This window comes from Salvia hispanica, chromosome 4 (assembly GCF_029641045.1).
Source record: "Salvia hispanica isolate PSC_SH4W2 chromosome 4, Shi_PSC_v1, whole genome shotgun sequence".
Lineage (NCBI taxonomy): Eukaryota > Viridiplantae > Streptophyta > Magnoliopsida > Lamiales > Lamiaceae > Salvia > Salvia hispanica.
Genome location: NC_142695.1, coordinates 42,343,793 through 42,363,318, shown reverse-complemented (window position 1 = coordinate 42,363,318; position 19,526 = coordinate 42,343,793). Strand labels below are relative to the sequence as shown.

The following is a 19,526-nucleotide window of genomic DNA, read 5'->3' as shown; positions in this document are numbered from 1 at the left end:
AAAGACACGTCTTGCTGTTAGATCCGTTCAGTGCTATACCACACCAATGTCATCTTATTTCAGTAAGGCTTAGAAATATGCGGACTGACATTGCAACCTTTCACGATAGGTAGCCAAAGCCTATCTAGGTTGTGAAATTCTTCTTTTTCTTTTGCAAAGCATTGCATAGATCTGACCGTGTTACCTTAAAGTGGATGACGCCCACAACCGGTCTACTAAGCAAAAGACTTAGACTTTGTTTACTTCTTATGCATTTAAATATTTGTAAAACATCTTATAAATGCACAAGCAAACACAATGTAATAATAATAGTGATTCTATTCGTGCGGAACTGCTCGAATAATACTGAATCAGGTTAAAAGTGGATTATAGAGTTTTACGTATACAAGCAAGATTCTATTCGAGCGAAACTTGCTTGAAACATGCTTTTCAGTATACCAAACCTAACAACTTAATCCTGGGCGTCCATAAACGAGATTTAACAGACTATATTGGTGGTATGGTGTTATCCTATCTATGGTGGCACCCTAGTGCACCCCTATATATATATATATTATCTTAGCCTTTATGTTTCTTCCTTATCTTAGAATTGTTTTAGTAATACTACCAAATGAGCTTTGAATTATAAAATAAGTTTTCAAATTTCTTTAAACGTGTTTTATTTAATTTTAATTTTAAAAAATTTAAATTAGATAGTTATAGTATTTAATTTCAGTATCATGATCCGTTATAAAGGGCACAGATTTTAAGAAAGGGTTGGAGTGTGTAATAAATGGTGTCTAATAGTGGAATTTAGGGCTCACAAATTTATAAATTTAGCTTTATACATCAATGTTCTGATTTTATTTATGCTTTTAAATCCAAATTTGGAGAATTAAATGAAACATCTAAGGCTAAATTTGCTCACATATCTACACAATTAAATGAAACAATTCAGTGTAATTGCTCACATACAAAACAATCAAAAGACACAGCAAAATCCACACTACAAAGAGAATCTGTAGTGAATCGAAATCCACACGACAGCAAAATTCACACTCCAATTCAAAAATCCTCTGTGAATCGAAATCAAAAGAAAAGATTTGAATCAAAACGGATGAATCAGAACAATACTAAATTAAAACAGAGAGCAAAAGAGCTGAGAGGCCATAAGAACAAAAATTCAAGAACAAACTTTGCAAAATTAAAAGGAAGCAGAGCCCTCTTCGTGATTTTCACTACTCTCATTCTGGAGGTCGCCCCACACCCACAGTCGTCGACTTCGATGAAGAGGATTAACCGATTAAGGTTAGAGGACAGCTGTTCTGGAATGTGTTTGGGCAGGAGACAGTGGAGGTCGATTAGGGGCTAGGGTTCCCGAAAGTGGGAAGGAGGCGGCGGCGGTTGGGAGGGCTTTTGTCGGAGGCGGCGGCGGTGAATTAGGGTTCTGAGAGGTTGAGAGAGAGAGAGGGAATGAGAGAGAGAGATCTGGAGTGAGAGAGTGAGAGAATGAGTAAGACGGGGGGGGGGGGGGGTTGTTTTTTTCATGGTAGAGATGTAAATAATTGAAAAGTGGGAGGGTAATTAAATTGTCCAAATATAGTAAGTAGAACCGGGACTCCTATTCCCGGACGTTCAAAAACGGAAAAACGGGACTCCTATTGTTGGACGGAGGGAGTATCATATTTGTGGTTTGAGTTTAAAAATACACAAAATTCTCATAATTAAATTAACTAGCTTGAAACACAAACGTTTAGGGATTAAACTAACCGAACCGACACTATTTGGTTAGGAACCGAACCGAACCGAGGCCAATTCGGTTTCGATTCCGGTGCTTCTACGTCGGTTACATTTGGTCTCGGTTAACCGAGTTTTCGGTTCGGTTAGAACCAAACCGACCGAATTATCAACACTACTTGTAAATCATTCAACAACACAAAATTTATCAAAGATCAGTTACATCACTGATTATTATCATATGTGTGGTTTGAGTTTAAAAATACACTCAAAATTCTCATAATTAAATTAACTAGCTTGAAACACAAACGTTTAGGAATTAAAAATTTTAACACGTTAAAATTATAGTCCAATTAACCCAATCCAAATATGATTAACCTAAAATTTAATGTACTGATCCAATTGACATCTTTAATATTACTACTAATTCTTAAATCATAAGTACATTAAGGTATGTTCTTCAAGAGCGTATAATACAATAACTAATCATAAATCTCTCATTATTTACGTAGAAATAAAGTGTTAATTGTCATTTATTGTTTTAGACTACGAATAAACTACTATTACTACTACAATAGTAAATTTTTTCCGAGAAATAATTTGTTACTAGTTAACGTAAAACTCTATTTAATTCATTCTATAATGATGTGTGAATCATCACTTAATTATGTAATTTCTTACTAGTCTTTACCTTAAAGTATCCAAAATCAGATACTGGTAATTAGATTTTAGACGTATAAAAGGAAGAAAAAAGACATTTGTCCCGCCGATTATAGCCTATTTACTGACAACCAAAAGCAATTCAAGATCCAAATCCAATACCGGGACCGGGCTGCGATCGCCTGCATCGCCGTGGTGTGAACGAAAGTAACTTACGCACGTGCCAGCCACGACCCTGCTCGCACGTGCCACCCCTTTTATTCTAGATGCCTATCATATGACTCCTTTTCTTCCTCTTCCTCTCTCTCTCCAATCGGATCCCACTTCTGATCTGGTGATCTCGTTACTCCGGCGCCACCGGCATCGCATTAAGCTACGATAATCCACATTAACGGCCGTGAGCCTCCGGCTACGATTCCTAGCAGAAATGGAATCCATCTTGGCTCGAGCGTTGGAGTACACCCTCAAGTATTGGCTCAAATCATTCAGTAGAGATCAGTTCAAATTGCAGGGGCGCACCGCTCAACTTTCGAATTTAGGTAGGTTTCTGATTCCGCTGCATCTCTTGTGTGTCAGTGTGTGTGGAGCTGAATTTAGAGAATTTTGTAATTTTTTTTTTTGTTGGTAGATATAAATGGAGACGCACTACATGCGAGTATGGGATTGCCGCCGGCGCTCAATGTCACCACCGCCAAAGTTGGCAAATTGGAGATTGTGGTTAGTAGGTTCGCCACTCGTGTGATTTAATAGTACTTGTAAATTGTTGTAAAATGAGGATTTGATGATTTCTGTGATCCTGGATGTGAAGAGCCTGAACTTTTAAACTAGAATTGACGTTGTCTTTTGGTTATGCTGTGGTGCTACCTTGAGTTAACCGTACGTTTTCTTTCAATTTTGAAGCTTCCTTCGGTAAGCTACGTACAAGTAGAGCCAATTGTGGTGCAAATTGATAGGCTGGACTTGGTGTTGGTGGAAAATGATGATATAGATGCATCTAGTAAACCGAGCAGGTAAGCTGACAGGGTTTAGAAACTCTGTTTGATTCATCATATCTTGTGGATGCGTTTGGCCTTAAAATTGAATTCTCATTTTGTACCATCGGTTCTCCTGCAGTGCTTCAACCTCAACAAGTACTGGAAAGGGCAGTGGATATGGATTCGCTGACAAGGTTAATCTTACGCTATTTGATTGCTTGATTTTGCACTTGGCTTTTCCTGTTAATGCTTATGGTTACCTCATAATGGATTTAATAAAATTATATTTGGTTCGTATCTATCAGATTGCAGATGGAATGACATTACAAGTTGGTGTTGTTAATCTTTTACTTGAAACTCACGGTGGAGCTCGGCGCAGAGGAGGAGCAACCTGGTAACTCTTGTCACCTTCAGAATTAATTATCATTTCATTTTTAGATGGAAGCAAGTTATTATGGGAACTAAGATCACATTTTAAAGTATAATCATATATTATCCTGCCATTCTAAAAACTAGCTTCTTATTCATTCCCACGCTGTCTCCTGGGAATTGGTCAAACAACTTAAAGAATTTGAAGGTTTGCTTATTGGACATTGGGAATATATGTATAGAAAACTAGGCTCTTTTGGGAAAATGTTACCGGTGCTTTCAAGAAGGTAGTAATTCTTGTTGTGCAAACTAACTAAAAGCAAGGCCTGGATGACAACCATTGGGATGTGGGGAATTGCTATTAGAGGCTAGAGCTACTCATCAATGGCAGTGGAAATGCATATCTAGACTCTAGAGTCAGAAGCGGTAACAAAATGAGATTCTGGGAGGACTTGTGAGCGGATAACATAGTTATCTTTGCTTACCTCCCTTTTTATGTATTATCCACTCCATCTTTTACCCATTCTTTCCTTTGCCTTCTTGATTCATAACTCCTCTAGATCTGTTGTTTGTTGGGATTTCCTAATCTTTTGCAACCTTGCAGGATGATACTAGGAGGTGCATTTTGGAGCATTTTAAATTCTTTCTACAGTACAAATACTTATGTAACTTCCCCCTTTTTCAATTTTATTTGGGGTGTATCCATGCCTCAGAGTTGATTATCCGTATTTGCCAAAAGCCCATGGGGGGTTATCCGTATTCCAAACTGGGTGAACGTACTCATGAAGGAAGTGTTCTTTACATTGAAATGAAAGAACATGCATTAACTAATGAAGAAAATACTAAAGTCTCACTCAAAAGGTGCTGAGTTAGAAACCCATTCTAGCTAAGGATTCTTGTGGTTCCGGAGGTTCACAGGAGGACCAGGAACGGAGAGCCCCCTTTCTACCCGACTCTATGGTCTTAAGAACGTTGATTTTAAGGAGTGATTGCCCTTAATATAAAGTCTTACAATGAAAGAGAGTCTCATATCTCCACAATTAAATTTTAAGTGGATACAAGATTTGGAAATTGATTTTCATGGTTGTAGAGTCAGTTTCTGAGAATCAGTTTTTGTTGGAATCCCTCCTTTAATTTTAATGAATTTATTTCCTGGCCATTGATTTTGGAGAACTGCTCACTTGGATGCATTACACAGACACTCCCTCAAAATCTGCCATCCCCAAACCAGTGGGTTCTAGGCAGGAATGATTAAGTCTGAAGATCTTAACCATGCATTTCTTTGTTGCCCCTTCTCTCCGACTTTGGTATAAAGTTCCAATTGAGCTTGAGATTTGTTAAAATAAAAAAATGTTCCAGCCATTTGTATGTCCTTATGATTAGAAAGGAATAAGAGAATCTTTGAGGACAAAGAAGATTCTTTAGTTGGGTTAATACAGCCTGGATGTCTTGATTCATAAGGATTTAAGGGCTTTTCTGTGTCAGACATCATATTAGTTGGGCGGGTTTTGCCTCTGGGGATGCGTCAGCATTTTGTAATGTATTATTGTATTTGTTCTCTGTTTCTCAATAAAAGTTTCGTATAGAGAAAAAGATTATTTGAGTTCATATCATCTTTGATATAGTGGTGGTTGTGATCATGCATCTGTAGGAGCTAGCTGAACATATCTTCCATATTTGGTTCTTTACTAGGAATCTACTTACTTGAGTTACTGTTTTTATTACTTAAGAGCTAAAGAGGACCCTTATTTTAGGATATGTGTTAAGGTTCCAATAACCTTAATTACTTGGATCAGTTCCTTATATTTGTTTATAAGAAAGCAAGAATTGTCAGATAAATACGAAGGATATGACATACTTTTCCTGTAGTTCTCTCACTCAGCTTCTATTAATCATTTCCTATCCAACAGGGCATCTCCAATGGCTTCCATCACTATACGCAACCTTATACTCTGCACAACAAATGAGAACTGGGAGGTTATGCTCTACATATTAGACTGTTTCTGTTTTTTTCAATTTAATGTGCATTTGTAGATACATCTCTTATTAATATTTGCTCCTCTTAGCAGGTTGTAAATCTTAAGGATGCAAGGGAATTTTCTACTGGCAAGAAGTTCATATATGTGTTCAAAGTAAAGAGGCCAACTTAGTTTAAATTCTTGTTAATTCGTTCTGTGTACTACTTATAAATTATTGTGAAGTATACCAGAAGAGTATTTCATGTGTGTTTTCTTATTTCTCACTTCTTGTCTGAAACTTTGCAAAATTTATTGTCATGTGATCACGTTAGATGCCTCTGTCCTGTCTAGTTAAAAGCAGTCATTCATTTTATATGCATGCTTCAGGAAATGGTTCATTATCTCTATATATATTTTTTATCTGCAGAAACTTCAGTGGGAGCAGTTGTCCATTGACATCCTGCCTCATCCGGATATGTTCTCGGATCCAGACTTTTTAAATTCTCAAGAAGGGTCTAATAAGAAAGACGAAGATGGTGCAAAGCGGGTATTCTTTGGTGGGGAGCGATTCATTGAGGGGATCTCGGGAGAGGCCTATGTATGCACTTTAGCTCTCAATTGACTTTAACACCACCTTCTAATGTGGGTGGATAGTCATGTTTCACTGATTCGCCAGGATATAGTTTTCTTTCCTGCTATGTGTGATTGAGCCCTGTTGTCTATGGAAAATTTAATATCTTTGCAATTCAATGATGGTTTCAGATTACAATTCAAAGGACAGAGTTGAATTGCCCACTAGGGCTCGAAGTTCAATTGCATATTACAGAAGCTGTTTGCCCTGCTTTAAGTGAACCAGGTCTGTATTACAAATTAAATTGTTTTATGTGGCCAAAGCTACAACTTCACACAATTTTATCGTTGAATTTCCTGAAACATAAACGTAATCCTACCAGAAATAACGTTTCTCAAAACCTGTTGTGGACTACAAATCTACAATACAAAATTCTTGCATAATTTTTAAAAACTTAATCCCGTCGTATTCTCAGGATTACGGGCTCTTCTCCGTTTCTTTACTGGATTTTATGTTTGTCTAAATCGAGGAGATGTGAATCCAAGTTCCCAGCCGGTATTTTTTTATTTCTCTGCTTCTTCTATAGTATCTAATGTCATGAACTGACATTTTGAGAATCTTTTCTACATACGAGTTCTCTGAGTGGTGTCTATATTTTACTTCTGTTGGCAGCGGTCTGCAGAAGCTGCCGGCCGTTCTTTGGTCTCTATAACTGTGGATCACATATTTGTCTGCATTAAGGATGCTGGTTAGTTGGTTTGCACCTGTGTTATTTTTTGCGGTACCTTTTTTTTTTTTCCCAATAAAGTCAGTGCAGTACGTATTTTGATAGAAAATTACTGCTCTATTTGATTAGTCACCAATGTGAGTGCCAAAGATAATGCACTCTTTTCTGTAAAAAGTTGTTATCGGTTTAAGTCTTAGTCTAACAAATTTGTTTGCCTTACAGAATTTCAGCTAGAACTTCTGATGCAATCACTATTATTCTCTCGGGTTCGTCTACCATTTAATGGAAATTTCATTTCTTGTTATGATCCTAGGATGACACATACACTCAAGTTATAGATTTCCAAATAGTTTTGTATTTCACAACTTTGTATTACCAATGCGCTGAGATCTAGTTTCTTCAATTAGGCAAGTGTATCTGATGGAGAGAAGGCCAATTATTTGACACGGGTCATAATAGGTGGATTGTTTTTGAGGTAAGCTGTAAGTTATCGGTGTAGTATACCATGACATCAGAAATATGCCTGTTTGATTGAAATTTGAAAATCACTTTTTTAGCATTACCTGCTCTCTTGCTGGTCAAGAATGCAAATAATTTTTGAATCACTTGCATTACGTAAATTACTGGTACTTCACAATTTGTATACAAATTTTAGTTTGCTTAATTAATTATTAGTCAGAGGTCATGCTATTTCTGCATGCAAGTATGTTTTGATGCTTGATTCCAGCATTTTTTTTGTTTTGTACATATTTATCTTGCATTATCAAAAGGTTTTGGGGCCATCATTGTGGATCTGGAGACATGCCAATATAAACTTATGTGGGTTTTCATTAGAAATAGATGTCAGTTATTTTGCTTGGTGGATTCTCATTTTAGAGTGGCTTTTAATTGTTTAACCATGTCCTCATCCATATGAAATAAAATCTAGGGATACGTTTTCGCGTCCACCATGCACCTTAGTGCAGCCGTCGATGCAGGATGCTTCAATTGATACCTCAGATGTCCCAGATTTTGGTATTCAACTAACTTTATCCCAACATGCTTACACTGTTTAATCTGAGAGCCCTTTGTCACATAGAGATTCGTTTGCTGTATCCAGCTAAGAACTTCTGTCCTCCAATATATCCTCTTGGAGACCAGCGGTGGCAATCAAATTGCAGCGTGCCTCTGATCTGTCTCTACAGTCTGCAGTTAGTGCCCTCCCCGAGCCCACCAATTTTTGCTTCCAGAACCGTTATTGACTGCCAGCCGCTAATGGTCAGCAGTCATCTAGTTCTATCTCTCATAGATAGAAACATTTGGCTTTCTTTACTATCATTGCTGCTAATACCTATCTGTTTTTGTATCTCAGATTCATCTTCAGGAAGAATCCTGTCTGAGAATATCATCCTTTTTGGCTGATGGAATTGTTGTTAATCCTGGTTCTGTGCTGCCAGATTTCTCCATTAACTCCCTACTGTTCAATCTTAAAGGTTTAGTTGTTACCGTACCCCTAGAGATAGGAAACCCAGAACAATTATCTGGAAGTCCCAACATACCAGTCCAGAATTCATTTTCTGGGGCAAGGCTCCATATTGAAAATTTGATGTTCTCCCAGTCACCTTCCTTAAAACTAAGCCTACTGAACATTGAGAAGGATCCTGCATGTTTCTGTCTTTGGAAGAGTCAACCAATTGATGCCAGCCAGAAGAAATTGACTGCTGGAGCATCTTTGATAACTTTGTCTTTGGACAATGGCTTTATCGGGAGGAACACCACAAGGGTGGATTCAAGTCTATGGAAATGTGTGGAGATGAAAGATATTTGTTTTGAGGTAGCAATGGTGACTGCAGATGGGACCCCTTTAACAGATATGCCACCTGCGGGAGGGGTTGTCAGAGTAGGAGTTAACTGTGAACAATACAATTCAAGCACTTCAGTGGAGCAATTATTCTTTGTTCTGGACCTCTATGCTTATTTTGGTAAGGTTAGTGAAAGGATAGCTGTGGCAGGGAGCAATTCTTCAGAGGAATCAAGAAATGAGTCTTTGCAGGGAAGCATAATGGATAAAGTTCCTGGTGATACTGCTGTCACTCTTTCTCTGAAGAATTTGCAGCTAAGATTTTTAGAATCTTCATCTGATACCCAAGACACACCTCTAGTTCTTTTCATTGGTGATGGTCTGTCTGTCAAGGTTAGCCATAGAACTCTGGGTGGCGCCATGGCAATTTCATCCACTTTACGGTGGGAAAGGGTCGAGGTGGACTGTGCAGACACTGCGACTGACTTCCAACTGGAGAAAGGTTCTGAATTGCTGCTTCCCAACAAGAATTTGAACGGGAAGGACAGCAATCAGTTACGGGCTGTTTTTTGGGTTCAAAATACTAAAAATTATCAATCAAATCGTAATATGACAGTACCATTTCTGGACATATCCGTGACACATGTGATTCCATATAGTGCACAGGATATCGAGTGCCATAGTTTAAGAGTGTTGGCCTGCATTGCTGGTATCCGCCTTGGTGGAGGAATGAGTTATGCTGAATCTTTGCTTCATAGGTTTGGAATCTTTGGTGCTGATGGCGGGCCAGGGGAAGGTCTTACTAGAGGCCTTGAGCAGTTATCTGGTGGACCTTTATCAATTATTTTTAAAGCATCACCCGTCACTGTGGATGACCTTAGAGAGAGTATGAACCATTACTGTTTTTAGCTTCTTTCGCTGCTATTTAGCATAACATAAATTGATGATCTATTCTCTTCTTGAATTTTCCTCTCTCCCCTCCTAGATGCATGTCAAGCAGATGGAAAGGAAAGCAGTCTCTTCCATTTGGGCACCCCTGATGACGTGGATGTTTCAATCGAATTAAAAGATTGGTTATTCGCTCTTGAAGGTGAACAGGAGATTGCAGATAGATTATACTTCCAAGACTCCGAAGTTCCTCAGAGAGAAGAGAGGAGCTGGCATATGACATTTCATAATATACATATGAAAGCAAAAAGCACCCCAATGCATGCAGCAGCTGATAAAACAAAAACAACCAGAAAGCATAAACATCCTATCGAGTTGATTACTGTGAGCTTCTTCTTTAGCTAATCAGTATTTGCATTTACTATGTTCCATTGTTTCTGTTTCTTATGCTCCAATTATATTTGTCTTGGCCCAGTAATGCTTATTAATGGTTTCTATACCAAATGAGAAGGTTTCTTCATTCCCACTTTTAGCTTCATTGGTACTGAGATTTTTAGTGTTAATACGTTTTCACCCATTTGGATCCTTTGCTACAAATAGTTCTTAATCATCTTTTCTAAAATCGCAAGACACAGCAAGTATGCTTGATATGTATTCATTACTATAAATATTTGCAGGTTGGCATGGAAGGTCTGGAGATCTTAAAACCAATGTCTGGGCACCAGATGCTGGCGAATGGGATTCATGAAAATGAGATAGTTCAGAATGGTTTTCCTGGAAGAGAAAAGCTACCTGTCGACAGACATGGTGGCGTCAATGTGGAAGTTGACATAGTGGCTTCTGAAGCAGATAATGATAACCTAATGGCTGAGTGGATGGTGGAAAATTTCAAATTCTCTGTAACCGAGCCAGTAAGAGTTTCGGTTTTGCTATACACCTTTGTTGTATTTACTTTCAGTTTGAGGGGAAAATGAGGCTATAATTTGTTTCGTAGATTGAAGCTGTAGTGAAGAAGGATGAGCTGCAATATCTCGCTCTCCTGTGCAAGTCTGAGGTCGACTCTTTGGGTAGAATAGCTGCTGGTGTCCTTCGAATTCTCAAGTTAGATGGATCACTTGGTTCAGCAGCAATCAGCCAACTGAGTAATTTAGGTAAAATCAGTTCAAGATGTTAAATGATGGAGCAATTTGTATTTTCAGAGATTGAAACAATATACTATACATATATACTTGCAATTCATGGACACATATATCTTTTGTTTCCTGATTGTTGTTTGCTGCAACTTGCAGGAACTGGAAGTATAGACCAGATTTTTACCCCGAAGTCGAAGACGGGGTTCAGTCCATTTTCAGACGCGGGCGGTGGAAGTTGGGGTGCAGGCATGGAGACAACCGTGGCATCTCTTGAGGAGGCAGTTTTGGATTCAAAGGCAAAATGCGCTGCTCTGGCGACCGAGTTAGCTTGCTCGGAATCACCAGCGGACTGCCTTGATAATGTCAGACAGCTGAGTGAGAAACTTGAAAATATGCAGAAGTTACTTGACCAATTGAGAATTCCGCACTGAAAATGCTGTGTTGTAATATATGACATTGGGTGAAGGGGTATAGTTTTGTGATTCTTTCTTGTAGATAGATAGTAAGCATACAAAATATAGAGATTAGGGTCTCAACCATTTTGTCCCATGTAAATTAATCTGAAATGTCATTTCTCATAACCAAATTTTGTATTGAATAGCAGATCTGCTCTTATTATTGAGTTATATTTGAATTTTGTAACTGATGACTTTTGTGAGTAGTAAAGGGCAAAATCGATATTTGGGATCTAAAAAAATGTGTATTGCAACAGCCAAACCTCATCTTATCTTGTCTTCCTATCCTACTATTCATGGCTTCCACTTTCCAATTCCTCCATATACTTCTCCCTTCATCAAACCGCCACTCCCACTTCCCACTCAAATGCACCTCAAACGACCCCGACTTCCCGGCTCCGTCGCTGGAAACGACCATCAGCCCCGACAAGTTCCCGATCGAGAAACGGAGAAAATCGGAGATCATCCGCGACCGGGATAGTCGAAGGGGGCTGGTGAAGCCGGAGCCACCGAATTTCGAGATAGGGTGGAAGAGGAGCAAGGCCATCCCATTGGAGAAGCCAACAGGGTATGTGATCATGGACTTCTTGGAGAAGCTGGTGGAGCTCATGGATAGGGAGTTCGGGTCGGCAGCACTGCTCGTTACAGCCGGGGAGATCGTGGCAGCGAGAGCGTTAGAGGAAGCGGAGGTGCTGAGAGATGAGGGGAAAGTGGAGGAGAGGCTGGTGACAGAGCTGGCCAGAGTTTTGAAGCTAATGGAAATGGATTTGACTATGCTTAAAGCTGCTGTTAAGGAAGATACTTTGAATCAGAGGCTTGAACAGGCTAAGGCTCGTTGCAGGCAGGCTATTCTTCTTGCTAATTCATTTTGAATCTTCTCCTCTACTATAGTATAACATTAATTACTTCTTTCGTTCCACAAGTTTATTATAAATTGTTGCAGCCAAAATTGATTCCAAATTCCTAGTAATACCTATAAATATTTCTCTTTCATTTTAGCACATCGGGAAATGCACTTGAATGAAATCATGCTAATAACAGTAGGAGATATATTTCAATTCCCAAACAAAGGTTGGCTTTTGTCTTGGTAGAAAATTTGATGGAACTCACTCAAACTCAAAAGAATGTTTAGGTTTCTGGCACAATGGGATGTAATGAATGTGGAAATGGAATAAAGGTCAAAGGTGAGAATGAAATGGAGATAAGAGTGGAATGAGTAATGCCATGGGTAAAGAAAGGAATGGGTATGCCTAATCTAATAGGATTGATAATTCATAACAAAGAGTCATACCATGTAACAAGGAGACACAATTACTGAGCTCAACAATCTAATAGCTTGCCTATTTTTGAGTCCTTTCCAATTATCAGTAAGTCAATATGCTCCTTCAAACTGCAGTAAAATGAATAGCCATAACCCGTAACATATGCTACTGATTTAGGATGATATCCCAAACCAAGGGACAGCCAACTTTCACTTCCTAAGTAAATCAAAACGTTTCTTTTCGACACAAGACTTGAGTACTTTTTGTTTAGTGAGTTAAATATAATAGTAAGGTAGAAAAAATAATAAAATTTAAAAAACAGAGAGAAAATAATTAAGAGATACAATGAAGTAAAAAAATAAAAAAGTTAAAACTTTTAACAACTAAGAAAAAGTAATCAATTAAATCTCACTACTCACATTGAAATTTACAGCTCATAGTCAACTCTTGTCTGAATTTACCATCCGTCAAAAAAAGCAATGATGAAATTGAAAATGAGCATTAGACTTTGAAAAACACATTAATCAAATTTGAATTCGAAAAACATCTAAATTTTAGTTTCATTTGAGTAAGAATTTATTACTACCTCTAAAATTTAAAATCCAAAATGTAAATTCCCTCAAACAAACATTGGGAATCAGATTCCGATTCCAAATAACCCCAATTAATATGAACAATTAAAAAAAAATGTTTATTACAAGAGGAAGAATGTGAAGAGCGTAGCAACGCCCATTCTGAGGCAGCGACTCCGGGGCCCCGCCACGCCGGACTTCAACTTGATCGATTTGTTCCTGAGCTTCCTCCCGGAGGGTCCCACATCCACATCTCCGGCGACTCGCAAGGCGTGGCTCTTGGTGAACCACAGCATAATCTTGAAGTTGACCCTCGTCGCCGCCCTCACGCTAAACCTCACGCTCCCATTGGCAGGCAGCGCCGCCCACGGCACCCCCGCGGCGTCGACGGAGTGACTCCGGTGAGCGGTCTTTCCGTGGCCCTGGTAGAAGGCGGGGAGCGTGTGGTTGGCGACGAGGAGAGAGGAGTTGTAGAGGAAGAGGAGGCTTATGTCGCCGTAGCGCACGCCCTTGTCCTTCATCTGGTTGCGGAGGCCCAGCTTGAAGAGGATACTGTGGTTGCCGGACTTGTTGAGGCCGGGGACGGAGAAGTCTTCGATGTACAGGTTTGGTTTCGAGGGCCGGAGGCTCAGCCATAGGAACACTGCTGCCAGCCCCGAGGTCACCACGAAGCTGAAGCAGCACCGCGCGCAGTCGCCGTCGCCCGCCATGCGACTTGTAAATGATTTGTTTTTTACTAATGCTTCCAAGATGATGATAAAATAAGTGGGACGCCTATACATTATTGGCATATATCATATTAAATTGTTACTACTACTACTACTGCTATATAATATTGCAATAACAAACAACTTACCTTCTATTATAAAATTAATAAGTTCGTCAAAATAAGATTCTCATTCTACTGTATTTTCCTACCTATTTCTTTATACCAGTAATATTTTAAATTCGAGTTGAATTTAAATGAAACTTTTATTTGCGGATAGAGTATATATCAAAAATTACTGGTCATGAGATGACAATCTTATCTAACATGATAATATGAAACCAAGTGGCATGATTCCTAGTATTAAAGTTGAAACCAAATCAACATCATCACTCGAATTATTCTTTCAACAAATAAATCTTCCCATTGTCACACAATGAGAGCTCTTCAAGTGGCAGTGACAAATTAATTAGGAATTTAGGACCAGATTCAATCCAAGACAAGAGTATTATTGAGAAAATATGTCTTCACGGATTGCACAGGTGCTTTGTTGTCTGCAAATGATTATAGCGCAATTGATTTATATACTATAGTACTAGATAGCAAACTTAATATTAATATATGATGTCACGGACCAATCTTTAGACTTTTCCATTTGACCTTGCTACGCTTAACGAAATTCAGTGCATAGATGTTAATGATTTTCTAAATTGTAGTGCGCTATAGGGCGTAGAAAGCAGCACTTTATTTTCACACTTCTTTTGCTTTTATAAGGTTATGAAATATGTCCATCAGAAGACAAGCAAGCTCACACTTATAAGTTATAATTATGCGTCTGTCGCTTGTGATCACAAGCAAATAAGTTCACACTGCCATTATCTTGGAGAAATTGAGTTGGTGCTCAATTTTCAAAGATGGTTGTGTGCTGGGAATTGGGGGCTTAAGAGAGATTGGTTTGTGTGTAATTGTGAGAGGCAGAAAGACAGAGTGATTACAAGTTACAACTGAGGTTTACAAGTGGCGTGTGTGCTTTGTTTAATGTTGACACTGGTGGGCGTCGACGAGGAAATGGGGTAGTTGGTGGTGCCGCTAGCAGCAGTCACCGACATGGAAGGAGGTGGGCAGCGCAATGATGATGTGTCAGTGGATTTTAAGAAAGTTAAAAGTGCTTCTCACTTTAAGAAAGTTATGTTTAGCGAGTTAAGCGAGGGATAATATATAAAAAAAAATAAGAAATTGACTTATTTAACTTTAACTTCTGATGTCCCAAAAAGAAATATGCATCCATTAACTTGAAATAGAGTAAAAACTATTTTTTCAGTTCAATCTAGTCTTATATAGTAGTTGTATGAAATAATCTAAACAACTAAACACCTCATTTTTTATCTTGTTATTAATAATCATCTGCCAAACAACAACTATATATAAAACCAATACTAATTAAATCACGATATTTATCTGGATACATTATCAAATGAGACCTCAATTAATTTTTGAACTTTTCAATATGTATCCATTCTATCCTCGGACACTCAATGATATCTTTTGAAAATTAAAAAAAAAATGATTAAGGGTTTTTGAAGTACTCCTACATCCGACCAAGTTTTCAATCTTATCGTCAAACTCCACTCAGTGACAACTGACAACGTAATTGATTCAGAAAGTTCATCCAATGAGGAACAGACACCTGGCAACAATATCTCAAAACACAATCGAACAAGTAGACCGCGAGCTTCACAGGTTTTTTCCACACTGCTATGAGGACAAAATTGATACACCATTGATAAAATTTGAAGATTTTGGTATAAATGAAAAAAGAAATGCCAAAAGTTAGCATAGGAATCGACATTAATCCAAGACAAGGTTGTAATAGTAATTCATGGAAGTGTTTTAGATCCATTGATGAATAAATCAGATGAATTAGAAACAGGTAGAGGAAACGTCATATTCTAGGCCCCAATTAACACATCATAACTGGTAAAGCATATGAGTACAAAACCACAAACAAACACAGCAAATATCTAAATACTTGGAGCTGCAAGAGGAAGCAATAGTGATTTAATAAATTTATTACTTTTTTCATTTTAATATGGGCAATGTCCTTCCACGTAATATCACTAGCAAACAAATGTAGCTACACCAAAAGAAGTGCAAAATATCCAAATGAAGAGTGGAGTTACAACTTATAAGCCACTTGAGAGCAAAAGGAGCAAGTTACTCATCATCTTTGTATGGGTACTCCTCGGGCACTTGCTTCAGAAGTTTGACTTGCAACTCGAATACATCATCTCCTCTAAGCATGTCACGTAGCCATGTGACCTCAGTTTTCATTGAAACCTAAACAAAAGAATAGAAATGATAACTGTAAAAGTGTGGTAGTACTCGCATGAATCTGGTCATGACTATTATATCTAACAAGCTGTTGTTACTTCATCTAAACAAAGTACTGTACAATATTTAGAAGGCGAGAAAAAAGGAAAAGCAAACCCAAAGGGGAAATTAAAAGGGAGCATAATTTAGTAGATCAAATGTCCGACTGACCCAACTTCTTACTTCTTTTGCCCTTATTAAATAAGCTCTGTAAATTATTCAAGAAGTGCTAGTCTGCAGTCTGCACTTTAATAGAGAATTAACTGCTTATAAGCTCACAACTTATTAATCCTTCCCCAAATATTCTAAAACGAATGCACGATTATTTAAAAATAACGACACCAATGAGTGGCACTTCAAGAGGGATCTTATTCACACAAGTAATATGAGTATCAGATTCTGAAATGACACATCGACATAAATGCACTCAAAATAGCCTCAGATTAGATCATTTGATTTATGGTGGATAGGGGTTTTAGTAGATTTAGACATATAGTAAAATGCTCACCATCTCAAGAGCCCCTCTGACAACTCCACTTAGAATATTGCAGTAATGAAGGCCTTGGCAGGTATCAGGAAGCTCAACAAAGTCTACCAAAGGATTGTCTTCCAAAATGAGACTACAGGTTGTCCCTTCAGCATCCCAGTTAGTGACAGAGGCAGTGACTCCAAGAAACATTTTGAATCCAACCTGTTGACGAATGACAATATTGAGATTTGAGAACAGAAATAAAAACGCAAGAATATAAATAATTGAGACTCTATGCATGTTGCACTACACTTTCAGCATTGAGTTCACATGGAGAGCTTAAAAGAAATTCATGAGTTATACTACTTGTAATATAGGCATAAGCCTCTACCTCTGGTACTTATATATTACTACTATAAGCTAAAACTGATTCTTCGTTCAGTGAGAAGGCAAGCCCGTAATGGAGGTTATATATGAGAGTACGCTTGTTCAGCCAAATGTACACCCCAAAACTTCGCATAAAATCGACACCACACGACCTACATTTGCCCATGAATAAACCTAACTATAATGATTATATACCCCTATGGTCCCCAATGTGCGGATACAGTTCTCAGTTCAGCCACTGCCTGGAATTTCTAGAAATGGCCTGTCCTAACTCAGAGGGTTAATTTGTGAAGTTGCATGTTAGGGGTATGGCAAGACACTTCAGATGAGATAAAATGATATCCATAGTGGAAGACAGGTTTCATTTGCCTTTGTAGAAGAGACGCTGCCTTTGTCAAAGAGCTTGATTAAAAAGGGTGTTGCAGGGACCTTGGTAAGGACTCTATAAATACAATATTACAATGAAAGGAAATTCGAAGACACTCAACTCCAGAAGATGATTTTTATACATTAAAGCCCTATTCGGTGATAGCTCTCTTGTTTTTCATCATTGCTGATGCTACTTGTTTGCCATGAGTTATATGTTCTGCAGTTTTAGCAAATGTATTATGTATGTCACTAGCTAGTACTTGCAAACCTGATTTGATTTTAGCTAAGATTGTTTGAGAGAGCTACTAGCCTACTTGATATGCTGAGCACTTTTTCCAGATCTAAAACACTTTATGCTTGTGATTCTTGTTCTCAATACACTTCGAATTCAGTATCCAAACATTCTGGTTATTTGATTGAAATGATTTCCAAATAGGTTCAAACAACAAAGTGCTTAATCTCATAAAGTTAAATCACGTATCCAATCAGCACAATTCCACTAACATAAGGATCAAGGTAAAACATAGAGGTAACCCTTAGCATAAAAAAACTACAGATTCCTTCCATTTAATAGCACAAAACATGAAGAAGAGAATACGAGGTAAAACCTTGGCAATGACATCAGCTGTTTCCCTGAAATCAACACACCTTGACACACTTGATTTGGCAAGGAATTCATCAACCAGACGGACCCCGATATTATAACCCCTGTGGTGGAACAATTCAAGTACTGAAAAACTCAGCTGTAATACAACATAATTACAAAGAAAATTATCGCAAAATAATTACTCCAATCAATTACATTTGATCGAGCTGCTTGTTAACCTCCTCCACCTCCTCCAGATCGGTAATCAGTTGGCGCACTATAGCACCGTATGTCAGAGTAAAGAGCTCCGCGTTCTACCCAAATCGAGTCCCGAAATCAACAGTAACAGAACATAAAATTAACCAATTAGTATTCAGGAAGATAGGAAAAGGAAAACAGCAATTACTTTCTGTCAAAACTTACGACGCGATCTACACTGGCAAAAATGACATCACCGGACTTGGGAGCGGCGGGAGCCATGAGAGACAGATCTCAGAAGGGATTTTTGAAATGGTTTCTCAGAGGCTCAGATCTTCAAAGAGATTGTGATTGAGAATTAATTCACCGTTTATGACTCTCTCTCTCTCTGGACTCTTGTGTATCGTTCCCTTTTCGCAAAATGTAATTTTGTTAAAATTATTTACGTGTTAAATTTTTATTTATTTGTAAATAAATTTTTGTATTATTTGATATTTAGCTTATTATTACTACTAATTAATTTTATTTGATGTGGCACATTATACTATCATGCAAATTTTATTTGTTAATTCAACTGCATAAATTAAAATATAACTTAATAAATCATCAGGTTGCTTGTCAAATTTTCATTAGTCCATTGTAAGAGAGCATAAATATTAAAAAAAGAAGGGTATATTGTAGCCAATGTTTTAAATTTGGATCAATATCGTATTGGTAATTATCGATTCATAATTCAATCGAGATTGATAAATCCAAAATATTATAACAAAAATTATTAACTACTGTATATACGTACTACGATTAGATAAAAGATACTCTATTAAAATATAGAGAATGATACATAAAAGAGACCGTAGAACTAGTTTACATATAATCTTAAATCAAATAGTAATAAAGAAAATTTAGATCAAAATATCTTAAAAATTGCGTACAATAAATTAAAATAAGGGAAAGAATCATTTTAAAAATAAGATTCAATATTAGTATTTTATAAAATAATATTAATAATACTCCCTTCTCCCTTAAATATTACTCCGGACACGGATTTTAAGAAATGTAATAGAAATTGAGTTGAAAAAGTTAGTGGAATGTGAGTCCTACTTTTATATAGTTTTATAATGAAATGTGAGTAAGAATAAGTTAGTGAAATATGAGGTCCACTATAAAAATGGTAAAAAATGAAATGTGACAAATTTTGTGGGACAGACGAAAATGAAAAAATGTGTCAAAATTTTAGGGATGGAGGGAAGTATTATATACCTAAATAGGTAGTGATAAAATGCAAACATATTATACAAACTCAAAACTTCTCAACACAACTTGAATACAATTTCATTACAATATCAACACAGTGTAAAATTTCAAGATTTTAATAT

The 19,526-nt window shown here is 37.5% G+C and overlaps 4 protein-coding genes across 6 annotated transcripts; 2 read left to right on the top strand and 2 right to left on the bottom strand.

Moving 5' to 3' along the window:
• Positions 1–2,529: 2,529 nt before the first annotated feature.
• LOC125196068 (amino-terminal region of chorein) lies at positions 2,530–11,418 on the top strand. Of its 3 annotated transcripts, XM_048094429.2 has the most exons (20): positions 2,530–2,915; positions 3,005–3,093; positions 3,277–3,386; positions 3,490–3,544; positions 3,656–3,744; positions 5,630–5,696; positions 5,789–5,851; positions 6,105–6,275; positions 6,440–6,533; positions 6,724–6,803; positions 6,921–6,996; positions 7,198–7,241; positions 7,383–7,450; positions 7,904–7,989; positions 8,075–8,232; positions 8,327–9,641; positions 9,741–10,027; positions 10,321–10,554; positions 10,638–10,794; positions 10,933–11,418. In XM_048094429.2, exons 1-20 carry the CDS (start codon positions 2,804–2,806, stop codon positions 11,205–11,207), a joined length of 3,630 nt encoding a protein of 1,209 aa, XP_047950386.1. In that variant the 5' UTR covers positions 2,530–2,803; the 3' UTR covers positions 11,208–11,418. The 3 variants fall into 3 exon arrangements, with proteins under 3 accessions (XP_047950386.1, XP_088925864.1, XP_047950389.1); XM_089069738.1 differs by lacking the exon at positions 2,530–2,915 and having other exon boundaries at positions 3,010–3,101; XM_048094432.2 differs by lacking the exons at positions 2,530–2,915; positions 3,005–3,093; positions 3,277–3,386; ... (2 more) ...; positions 5,630–5,696; positions 5,789–5,851 and having other exon boundaries at positions 6,200–6,319.
• A 75-nt stretch (positions 11,419–11,493) lies between these two features.
• On the top strand, positions 11,494–12,229 carry CRR41 (potassium/sodium hyperpolarization-activated cyclic nucleotide-gated channel protein). Its single transcript, XM_048094435.2, has one exon. The coding sequence runs from the start codon at positions 11,528–11,530 to the stop codon at positions 12,101–12,103; it is 576 nt and encodes a 191-aa protein (XP_047950392.1). The 5' UTR covers positions 11,494–11,527; the 3' UTR covers positions 12,104–12,229.
• Positions 12,230–13,082: 853 nt separating this feature from the next.
• On the bottom strand, positions 13,083–13,856 carry LOC125196070 (protein NDR1-like). Its single transcript, XM_048094434.2, has one exon. The coding sequence runs from the start codon at positions 13,854–13,856 to the stop codon at positions 13,188–13,190; it is 669 nt and encodes a 222-aa protein (XP_047950391.1). The 3' UTR covers positions 13,083–13,187.
• Positions 13,857–15,822: 1,966 nt separating this feature from the next.
• Positions 15,823–18,553, bottom strand: LOC125196072 (Transport protein particle (TRAPP) component). Its single transcript, XM_048094436.2, has 5 exons — positions 18,376–18,553; positions 18,169–18,266; positions 17,975–18,074; positions 16,650–16,832; positions 15,823–16,108 (listed from the first exon to the last, which is right to left on the bottom strand). The coding sequence occupies exons 1-5, from the start codon at positions 18,430–18,432 to the stop codon at positions 15,986–15,988; spliced, it is 561 nt and encodes a 186-aa protein (XP_047950393.1). The 5' UTR covers positions 18,433–18,553; the 3' UTR covers positions 15,823–15,985.
• Between the last annotated feature and the right edge of the window lie 973 nt (positions 18,554–19,526).